At 43.1% G+C, this 11,764-nt stretch overlaps 1 protein-coding gene across 5 annotated transcripts in view; it reads right to left on the bottom strand.

The window, feature by feature from the left end:
* Positions 1–6,364: 6,364 nt before the first annotated feature.
* ZNF565 (zinc finger protein 565) overlaps positions 6,365–11,764 on the bottom strand; it is a 62,518-nt gene continuing 57,118 nt past the window's right edge. For 4 of the 5 annotated variants that reach the window (XM_023762376.1, XM_014464237.2, XM_006098615.3 and 1 more), the window contains one exon: positions 6,365–7,969. In XM_023762376.1, the coding sequence (XP_023618144.1) occupies positions 6,699–7,969 (1,271 nt within the window). In that variant the 3' untranslated portion in view covers positions 6,365–6,698. Of the gene's footprint in view, positions 7,970–8,141; positions 8,359–11,764 lie in introns of those variants that run through there. The other variant, XM_023762378.1, reaches the window with a different exon arrangement.

Raw genomic sequence — 11,764 nt, 5'->3', positions numbered from 1 at the left:
AAACATATATTTTAAAAAATATGTTTTTATTGCTTTCAGAGAGGAAGGGGGAGGGAGATAGAGACATCAAGGATGAGAGGAAAACATCCATCAGCTGCCTCCTGCACAACCCCCACTGGGGATCAAGCCCACAACCCTGGCATGTGCCCTGCCTAGGAATTGAACTGCGATCTTCTGATTGATGGGTCAACCACTGAGCCACACTGGCTGGGCTTTCTAGGCTTTTAAGCAACTTCATTTTTTTCTATTGTCTGTTAATATTGTGGCTTTTTCTGTCTGAGTTGTCTTATTGGGCTAATAACCCTAATATGAATTCAGATCCTGGTTCTGCTGCTTACTTAGCTTTAGCCACCCCAAGTCTGTTTCATTTGTAAAATGGGGCTATGACTACATCCCAGGCAATGTATATGAGAGAGGGAGAAAGGGCTGATCCCCAGCTGGTATGGTATGAGGGGAAAGGGACACAGGTCCATGTGGGTGTCAGAAGGGGTATATGGGTGTCAGAGAGTGAGGACGGATCCTCCAGATTTGGGGGGAGGGTATGCGTAGTTAGGTGAGTCTGGGAACCTCTTCTCTGTCCTTCCCCAGCTGTCTCAAGACCCCGACTGTCCCCAGGAGAGAGCCTGAGTTGGGATGCCTTCTGAATTTCAATGGCTCTGTCCTTAGTTACAGGCCATCGTTGTCCCTTGAAGGTGAATATGTTTGCTTGCCAAGGTCTGGAGGGAGCATCTTTCGTTCCAGGCCCCACCCCAGGCCTTTGGGCCTCTGATAGAGGGTGGAGAACTGCCCAGGAAAATCTCTTGTCTTTCCTGGTACCCTTTTTCCTTCAGATTCTTTTTTTTAGCAAAGTCAATTAAGCCAGTGATGTTTTTAAACTTCCAGAATCACTTTTATTTCTGTTGAAATAGGAAAATGACCCAGTTAATTGATAACCTTGACACTCCATCTTAGTTAAGCCTACTACTGGATCTTTTCTGTCAGGAGAAACACATATAAAATCATGATTAATTTTCACACTGAACATTATCAGAATGTTTCAAAAACAGTTTGGTGAACTGAAAGGGATCTAATGAATCCTTTATTTTATTTTATTTTTTAAAATATATTTTATTGATTTTTTACAGAGAGGAAGGGAGAGGGATAGAGAGTTAGAAACGTCAATGAGAGAGAAACACTGATCAGCTGCCTCCTGCACACTCCCTACTGGGGATGTGCCTGTAACCAAGGTACATGCCCTTGACCGGAATCGAACCCGGGACCCTTGAGTCCGCAGCTGACGCTCTATCCACTGAGCCAAACTGGTTAGGGCTGAATCCTTTATTTTTGAAAAGTAATTATTATGTTTAATAGCAAGGTAAAAAATACCCCCCAGTTCTTTTTACCTTGAGTGTCTGAAGCTAGAACAGTCATTACCCTATACAAGTAATGGCGAACCTTTTGAGCTCGGCGTGTCAGCATTTTGAAGAATCCTAACTTTGGTGCCGTGTCACATATAGAAATTTTTTGATATTTGCAACCATAGTAAAACAAAGATTTATATTTTTGATATTTATTTTATATATTTAAATCCATTTAACAAAGAAAAATCAACCCAAAAAATGAGTTCGCGTGTCACCTCTGACACGCATGTCACAGGTTCGTCATCCCTGCCCTATACTATGATATTTAGTTATTGTTGTGGTTGCAAAGCATCCTTCTCTGTCATTTCAGATGAGATCACAGAGTGACCTGTCCCTCTTTCATTTCATCTCATCACAGGAAATAATGGACTGTGAGCATGGGTTGCAAGTGGCTTCAATAGTTTCAGTGAGATGGAGCTAGTGACCTCAGTAGCATATAGAGCCAAGGTTGAGGGGGAGGGGAGGAGGCTTAGTGCTGAGCTTGGCCTCTATTAGTGAGGGAAGACTGTTGATTCGACATGCTTATGTTTGGTTTTAGACCCAACTCTCTGGTGGCAAATAAGAGATGATGGCTGAATTAAGGCAATATTAAAAATTATAACAATGATAAAATATAATTGATTATACAAATAACACAAGTTAATAAAGAATACATTTATAAATTAAGTATTAATGAATACAATTATTAAATACTTGGTAATAGTAATAACTATTATACATTAAATATTATATAAAGACTATAAGTAATTATTTTTTTATTTTTTATTCATTTTTTACAGAGAGGAAGAGAGAGGGATAGAGAGTTAGAAACATCGATGAGAGAGAAACAATGATCAGCTGCCTCCTGCACACCCCCTACTGGGGATGTGCCCCCAACCAAGGTACATGCCCTTGACCGGAATCAAACCTGGGACCCTTGAGTCCACAGGCTGATGCTCTATCCACTGAGTCAAACCGGTTAGGGCCTAAGTAATTATTAAATAAGTTGGTAATGATATTAAATAGTAATGATTCCCCTCACATTTGTGATCTCCTTTACTTTGCCCTTTTTTCACCTTAATATCTCTTAATATTAACCTCCTATAAGTGGTCTTATTAAGAAAATTAAGTCTCAATCTGATTAAGCTTCTAGATACCAACTACCAATTAATAGGAAATACCAGGGATAGAGGAGCATGTTAAACTACACAAGGATGCAGCCAACAAAAAGCAGTATCTGGAAAGTCTCCAGGGCAAACAACTTTGTTTCTTCAAAAAAATACATTGCAAGAAAAAAAAAAAAAGGATGAGGGAGAATGGAATGCATAGATTGAGATTTAAGAGACATGACTATCAACTGCAGTTTGTGAACATTATTTGTTTTTTTAAAGTGACATTTATAAAATCATTAGAAAACACTATTATATTTGTAATGGATTTAAAGCAGTATTGTCAATTTTTTAAGGACTAAAAAGCCTTTCTAAAGTTGTGATATATTTTAGAGATAAATACTGAGATATTTATGGATGAAATACTATATTTGGGATTTACTTCGATAAGATGGAGGTGGGGGAGAGTGAGTGAGATTACAGATAAAACAAGACTGGCCATCAGCTGATAATTATTGAAGCTAATGATGGGGGCATTGGCCTACATTATAACATTCTGTGTATTTTAAAAACAATATATTTTTATTGATTTTTTACAGAGAGGAAGGGAGAGGGATAGAGAGTTAGAAACATCGATGAGATCAGCTGCCTCCTACACACCTCCTACTGGGGATGTGCCCACAACCAAGGTACATGCCCTTGACCGGAATCGAACCTGGGACCTTTCAGTCCGCAGGCCAACGCTCTATCCACTGAGCCCAACTGGTTAGGGCACATTCTGTGTATTTTTATATATGTTCACATTTTTCACAATAAAGTTAAAGTATATACATTTTGATCTTGCACTTCCAGTTCTAGAGATGTATGTGTAAGGATATTTATTATAGGATTGTTTGAAGGAGCAAAAAATAATGAAAAAATGAAATTGATAAGGTTTAAATAAAATTATGAAACATACACATGATGGAATACTATGCAGCTGTTAAAAATAAGGCAGCTATATATGTATTGATATGGTCCAATCTTCATGGTGTATGGCTAAGTAAAAATAGCAATGTATAGAGATTTGCTACCATTTGTGTCAATTTTTTAAATAAAGAATAAGTTATGCCCTAGCTGACTTGGCTCAGTGGATAGAGCGTCAGCCGGCAGACTAAAGGGTCCCAGGTTCGATTCCAGTCAAGGGCACATGCCCAGGTTGCGGGCTCGATCCCCAGTAGGGGGTGTGCAGGAGGCAGCCGATCAATGATTCTCTCTCATCATTCATGCTTCTACCTCTCTCTCCTTCTCCCTTCCTCTCTGAAATCAATAAAAAGAAATATATTTTAAAAAAAAGAGTATGTATAACTATGCAATATAAAAATCAGGGCATATATACAGGACCTTGATACCAGTGATTGCTAAATAATAGTTAATAGGGTGAAGAGTGGGCAGAGATAGTGTGGAAACTTATGTCTATATACCAAATTATATAACTTTAAAATTTTTATCTTGTGCATGTGTATTAACTATTCAAAGTGACAATTTTTAATGTCATAGGTTAAACCCCTTAAAGAAAAAATGACATACAGAACACTGCTTTCTCATCATTTGTAGGCAGTGGCACATGCAGAAATGCAGGCGCTTTTATGAAACACTCAGGGTATCTGAGAAGATGGATGGCATTTGGGGCAAAACAGGCCCCCCTGCCCCAGACACTGCCTGGCTACCACAAGGGCTGAGGATCTATTTCTTCTTCTTCTTCTTTTTAAATATATTTTATTGATTTTTTTTACAGAAAGGGAGAAGGATTGAGAGTTAGAAACATCAATGAGAGAGAAACATCGATTCAGCTGCCTCCTGCACACTCCCTACTGGGTATGTGCCCGCAACCAAGGTACATGCCCTTGACCGGAATTGAACCTGGGACCCTTCAGTCCGCAGGCCGACGCTCTATCCACTGAGCCAAACCGGTTAGGGCTATTTCTTGAGATCTGGATTCACAAGTCCAGATCCAAAGGTCAATGGGGCTGGATCAAGGCTCTTCTCTTCATCATTGTCCTCTCCTAGAGTTACACCACCAAAGTTCTAAAGACATCATTAACCCAGAACTTGTGAAATACCAAATATTCCATTTAAAGTTAGCTTCTTAATTTTAATAGATTGGATTAAATTAGAATAAATTTTAATTATATTTATCTTCACAAATGATAACCATCTACAATTTATTTTTTGGGCGCTATCCTTGTTGAGATTTTTTAAATCATAATTTTATTTACCCTTGAAAACAAACTGGCAGATAATCCCTCCTCTCAGGGATTATTGGTTCCTTGAAGTTTTTGTAGAAAAACTACTTTCTCTGAAGAGACAGAGCTTTGATGACTTTTTATGTCCTTTCATAATCTTTGATTTATCCAGGTATTCTACATCTTCTTGAACCAATTTTGATATTTTAGAAAATACATTCTTTCTAGATTTCAAATATATTAGAATAAAGTCATGCATAGGAGCTACTTTAAAAAAATCTACCCCTTCCTCATTCATAATGGTAAATGTGTTTTTTCTAGATCAGTCTTGTGAATCACCTTATATCTTGTTGAATAAACTACGTCCAGATTAAGTCTACTGTTTTCTACTTTATTGAAATGTTCTTTTCTTCTTAATACTAATTCTTTTTTTAAAATATATTTTTATTGATTTCAGAGAGGAAGGGAGAAGGAGAGAAAGATAGAAACATCAATGATGAGAGAGAATCACGATCAGCTGCCTCCTGCAAGTCCCCCACAACCCGGGCATGTGCCCTTCACTGGAATTGAACCTGGGACCTTTCAGTTCGCAGGCTGACGCTCTATCCACTGAGCCAAACTGGCAAGGGCTAATACTAATTCTTACTGTTGACTTGGGTTTATGTGGTAATTTTTCCTAACTTTTAGAGTTGGCCATTCATTCATTCAGAGTGCTTGATATGTGACCTGCGATGACTAGGTGTTGAAGATCGACATTAGGAGAACAAAACCCCTACCTTCAATTCTTGTTTCTGACAAAAGTACAGCTTTGGCTACAATGATCTGGTTTTGATACATAGAATTCACTGTCATTCATTTCTAGTTTGTAAATTTAGTTTTTATTTTTCTTGAAATAAAGATATACAGTACTTGTGGTTTTAGATTTCTAAATGGCAGCTTTCTTTTGGCTACTTTTCTGTTAACTTCTAATTTTCTGATTTTTGTTTTTTGCTTTTTAAAAAAATATATTTTTATTGATTTCAGAGAGGAAGGGAGAGGGAGAGAGCGATAGAAACATCAATGTTGAGAGAGAATCATTGATCGGCTGCCTCCTGCATGCCCCACACCGGGGATCGAGCCCACAACCCAGGCACGTGCCCTTGACTGGAATCGAACCTGGGACCCTTCAGTCTGCAGGCCAACGCTCCATCCACCGAGCCAAACCAGCTAGGGCTTGCTTTTTTTTTTTTTCAGATAAAAGATGGGAGACCATGCTCTATTGACTTTGCTCCTATGAATAGGTAGCTATAGGCACCTAGGACTAATATGAATTTCTAACCTTTTAGATGAAGTAACTTCTCATGATAATTATACTTTACTGTTTTTCAGAATGAATTATCATAAGTTATGAGGACTTTCTTATATTTGATACATTCAGAAGGCCCTCTTCTCACATGAATTCCTTAACAGTAAGACTGTTAACTAATGATAATAACTAATATTTATTCAACACAGGCTTTATTTAAAATATCGGACAGTCCTCACAAAAACTCTATTAGGTATCATTACCATTGCTTAAAAACAAGTAAACTGAGGAACAGAGAGATTGCATAATTTGCCCAATGATATACCATCAGTAACTGGTAGAAATGAGATAATGCTAAGTAAGATATATGCTACGGCACATTCACAAAATATTTTAATTGGGTTATTTTCTATTAGGAATTCTCAGAAGGTTGATACGTTTTGAGTGGTAAGAGAGGACTTTACATTCATATTAATATTTTTTCACCATAAGTTCTCTGATATATAGTAAACAGTGATTTTGAGGCAAAAAGAATTCCCATGTTTATTAACTTTTCTTCTGGTATGAGTTGTCTGATGTTCCACAATAGAAGTGACAAATGAAGGTTTTCTGATATTACACTACATTAGGCATTATCTAATATTAAGTCAGGTGTGAACTCCATTAAAGGCTTTCCTGCATCCCTAATATTCAAAGATTTCTAACCAGTATGGGTTCTATAGTGTTCAATGAGATGTGCACCAAGAATAAAAGCCTGTCCACATTCTCTACATTCGTAAGGCTTGATACCGGGATGAATTCTCTGATGTTCAGTAAGTTGTGAACTACGAATAAAGGCCATTCCACATTCCCTACATTGATAGGGTTTCTCACAAGTATGGATTCGCTGATGATGCGTCAGTTGTGAAACACGAATAAAGGCTTTCCCACATTCCTTACATTTGTAGGGCTTGTCACCTGTATGGATTCTTTGATGTTGAATAAGGTATGAACTACGACTAAAGGCCTTCCCACAGTCCTTACACTCATAGGGTCTGTCACCAGTATGAACTCTCTGATGTCGAGTAAGCTGTGCATGCTGTCTAAAGGCCTTTCCACATTCTTTACATTCATAAGGTTTCTCCCCAGAATGAATTCTTTGATGTCGAGTAACTTCTGAGCTATGAATAAAGCCCTTTCCACATTCCTTACATTCATAGGGTTTCTCCCCCGTGTGAATTCTCTGATGTACAGTAAGTTGTGAATGCTGTCTAAAGGCCTTCCCACATTCTTTACACTGATAGGGTCTAGCACCTGTATGAATTCTCCGATGAACAGTAAGTTGTGAGCCACGAATAAAAGCCTTCCCGCAGTCTTTACATACATAAGGTTTCTCACCTGTATGGGTTCTTTGATGCAGAATAAGTTGTGAATGCTGTCTAAAGGTCTTTCCACATTGTTTACATTCATAGGGCTTGACACCAGTATGAAGTCTCTGATGTAGAGTAAGTTCTGAAGTACGACCAAAGGCCTTCCCACATTCCTTACAGTCATAAGGTTTCTCACCTGTATGGATTCTTTGATGCTGAACAAGGTGTGAGGCTCGACTAAAGGCCTTTCCACATTCCTTACATTCAAAGGGCTTTTCACCAGAATGAGTTTTCTGATGTTGAATAAGGTGTGAGCCACGGCTAAATGCTTTCCCACATTCATTACATTCAATCAGTTTCTTTCCAGTCTCATTGCTCTGATGTAGAGTGAGGGATGCATGATGTTCAAAAGTGGGTATGTTTTCATATGTGATTTTTACTTGCTTGAAATAGCATTCCTGGTTTACTTGTTGTCTTTCAAATTGGCGTTTGTATTCCCAGTCTTCTCTAAAACTAGAGCTCTCAAAACCACAGCATTTAAGGCTTTCCATTAGCTCCCAATTGAATGTCTCTACTTCAAAAATATCTTTTTGTGGAAATTTCTCACACCTGGACTCCAAGTCTGAAAAACATATATATATATATATATACACACACATATAAATGAATACATGTTGTTTGTTCTCTTGGTCCTAAAAGAAATTCTACAGTAGACTAGAGACATAAAAGAAAATACCCATAAAAGGTGAATAGCTTATATTGAGGCAGGATAGAAAGAAATTAGGGAAACTCACTAAGTGGAATGAGAAAGTAGGAGTGGACATCACAGGACCATAGTGTTAGATCCTCTCACCAGAGCCCCAGCCTCCACGCATGATCATGGGAAATAGTTTATGGCAGGAAAGTCCTGCACTGGTGCAGAAGTCAGCAATAGCAAGGACTGGCTAAAACCAGATCAATCTGAGATGGAGGAAAAACTGACCAGAGAAAGACCCCAAAGCTCATTATACCATCACTAGTGGCCCAGTGCACGAAATTCGTGCACGGGGGGGCGGGGGGGGGGTTTGTCCCTCAGCCCAGCCTGCACCCTCTCCAATCTGGGATCCCTCTCGCAATCTGGGACTGCTGGCTCATAACCACTCACCTGCCTGCTGGCCTGCTTGCCCCCAACTGTCCCCCCCCACCAGCCTGATCACTCCCAACTGCCCTCCTGCCAGCCTGCTTGCCCCCAACTACCCCCCCTGCCGGCCTGCTTGCCCCCACCTGCCCTTCCCGCCCCCAACTGCCCCCCTGCTGGCCTGCTCACTCCCAACTGTCCCCCCTGCTGGCCTGACCGCCCCCAACTGACCCCAACTGCCGGCCTGCTCGCCCAAACTGGCCCCCTTGCTGGCCTGCTCACCCCCAATGGGCCCCCCCTACCGGCCTGATCACCCACAACTGCTGTCCCATCCTGGCCTGATCAACCACAACTGCCCTCCCCTCTTGGCCACTAACCGCCTCTACCTCAGCCCTGCCACCATGGCTTTGTCCAGAAGAACGTCTGGAAGGTCTCCTGGAAGGTCTCTCAGTCTAATTAGCATATTACCCTTTTATCAGTACAGATAGAGGCCTGCTGCACAGATGGGGGCCAGCTGGTTTTCCCGGAAGGGTATCCCGGCTCAGGGTGGGGGTTCTTTGGGGGGCGGGGCGGCCTGGGCGAGCAGCCTGTGGTGGTTTGCAGGCCGGCCATGCCCCCATTGGGGTGGGGGTTCCCACTGGGGACGGTGCTGGCCTGGGTGAGGGGCTGGGGCTGTTTGCAGGCCATCCATGCCCCCATGGGATGAGGGTCCCTGCTGGGGGTGTGTGGCCAGCCTGGGTGAGGGGCTGAGGGCCGTTTGCAGGCCCCACCCTCGGCGGCCAGCCCGGGTGAACCAAGCCTCCCATGCACTCAGGCTGGCTCCATGGCCGCCACACACAGGCTCCTTCTTCAGCGGCTGGCCAGGGTGGGTGGGAAGCTTGGGTCGCCCCTGGCAACAGAGAAAGACAAGCTTCTTCCATCACTGGGGCGACCCAAGCCTCCCGCCCACTCCAGCTGGCTCCATGGCTGCTGCCAACTTTGTTCCGCTAATTTGCATATTCCCTCCTGATTGGCTGAGGGGGTCGTGGAAGTATGGTCAATTTACATATTTGTCTATTATTAGTGTAGATTATAATGAAAACTGACACCACAAGTAGAAGGGAGGCTGAGGAGAGTGAACATCATGATACTTGCTGAATGAACCATATTAGGGACAAGGCCCCTCCCAACCAGAAGGTGGGGCCAGAATCTGGCATCACAAAGTTCAGAAATAACCTATCCTTGGAAACATAAAATACTAAGAATTTACTGACCGAGTGCACAACTCACTTGTAAGTTCAACACAGTACATTCAGATGTGTACTTCTGCTTCTTTCATAGTGGTGCCGTGTGAGACTTGCAACCAGGGGAGCAGCAGGCGGCACCACCTTTGATCATATATATATATATATATACACACACACACATACATATATATATATATATATATATATATATATATATATAAATATAATTGATTTCAGAGAGGAATAAAGAGGGAGAGAGAAATAGAAACATCAATAATGAGAGAGAATCATTGATCAGGTGCCTCCTGCATGCCCCCTACTTGGGACCAAGCCCACAACCTGGGCATGTGCCCTTGACCTGAATCAAATCCGGGACCCTTTAGTTTACAGGTCAACGCTCTATCCACTGAGCCAAACTGGCTAGGACTCTCTAGTTCCACTTAAATAAAACTTGCTTTTGCTTTCAATGAGATTTCACTTGAACTCATTCTTCTTTTGTTTTGTTAATCTTCACCAGGATATATTTTCCATTGATTTTTTTTTTAAGAAAGAATGTAGGGCAGACACCGCTGCCGCCCACACCCCATGGCGTGTGCGGAAGGTGCCTCCTGGCTCCCACCAGATTTCGTCCGGGCGGGCGAGGGACCTTCCGAGGACGAGCGAGGGCCACAGATCAGCTTCCCACTCCGCTCAACTGGTCAGAACCAGCGTTTCTCACCAGCCTGCAGGTGATGCCGAGGTGCCGGTCCTCCACCGCACTTGGAAGGAGCCTGGTGTGCGGAAGCCTCTCCTTGCGTGAACTGCGCCCCTTTCTGCATTTCACCTCAGTTCAGGATCGGATGGAAGCGGGGCGGGGAGGGGGGCTGGGGTGTGGAGAGGGGCGCTCCTGGAGGCTAAGGAATTGCAGTGCTGAGTGAAGTCAGCCCCACCGCACACCTGCAGGGGCTCGGATGCTTTTGAGTAATAACACAGAATTTGAACCAAGATGGCAGTGTAAGATACAGACCTGTGCGTGCTGCCTCCCACAACAACAATGAAAATACCAACTTTAAGACAAAACAGCTATCATTCAGAACCATGGGAAAGCAGGCCCAGTGGAAGGTCTACAACTGGAAGGAAAGAAAGAAGCGCATTGAGACTGAGTAGGATATGCAGAGGCGCCAAGAACAGAGGTACGGAGTTGTGCGCCAGGCAGGCTGCAACTGGATGCGAGGTTTTTTTCAATCAAAAGGGGTTACAAACTCTCGAATCCACTGAGCTTGTTTGGGGTGGGATTCTGAGGTCCCAGACCCCTATGGGGAGAGGCGGGATGGCCTTGCAGCGTGTAGGAAAGTGAGGGCGGCTTTCTCGTGGAGCTGCTTGCTGGCACTTGGGGACGCGGAGACGCGGAGTCGCGGAGAGGCGAGGAGTCACGGAGACGCCATTGCTGTTTGCTCCGCCCTGGTGACTCCCTGAGACCCCGCCCTACTCAATTTACATCCCCGCCCAAGCTGTGCCAGAGGCACAAAAGGAACCACCGGCGCTTTTACAGCCTAACCCAACAAACTGCAGATTTCAACTCCTCGCACCCATAAGGGACACACTCAAGAAACAGAATCAGGTTTGGAGGAAGCCGGAACCGGACCCGGCTGGGCCGGCAACATGGAACCGCTGTACCAGCAAACGCACAAACAGGTCCACCAGATCCAGTCTCACATGGGACGCCGGGAGACGGCAGACAAGCAGTCTGTGCACTTAGTAGAAAACGAAATCCAAGCAAGCATACCAGATATTCAGCCAGCAAGAACGCCTGGAGATTTTGTCCAGCAAGGAGCCACCCAAAAAAAAGACAGAATACCAAACTTTTGTGTTGACTAGTTAAAGTATGATGTCCAGCACCTGCAGACTGCTCTCAGAAACTTCCAACATCGGTGATACGCAAGGGAGCAGCAGGAGAGATAGCGAGAGGGAGCTTTCTGTCTCGCACCTTTCACCCCCCAACGTGGATGTGGTGCCCCACTGCAAGGCTTGTTCGGACCTCTGCGAGGTTGCACTAGTCCCCTGCGATGGTTGAGACTGTCTCCTGTTATGCTTA

This window comes from Myotis lucifugus, unplaced genomic scaffold (genome assembly GCF_000147115.1).
Source record: "Myotis lucifugus unplaced genomic scaffold, Myoluc2.0 scaffold_244, whole genome shotgun sequence".
NCBI lineage: Eukaryota > Metazoa > Chordata > Mammalia > Chiroptera > Vespertilionidae > Myotis > Myotis lucifugus.
Note: the sequence above shows the minus strand (reverse complement) of the source record. Positions and strands in the feature narration are given on the sequence as shown.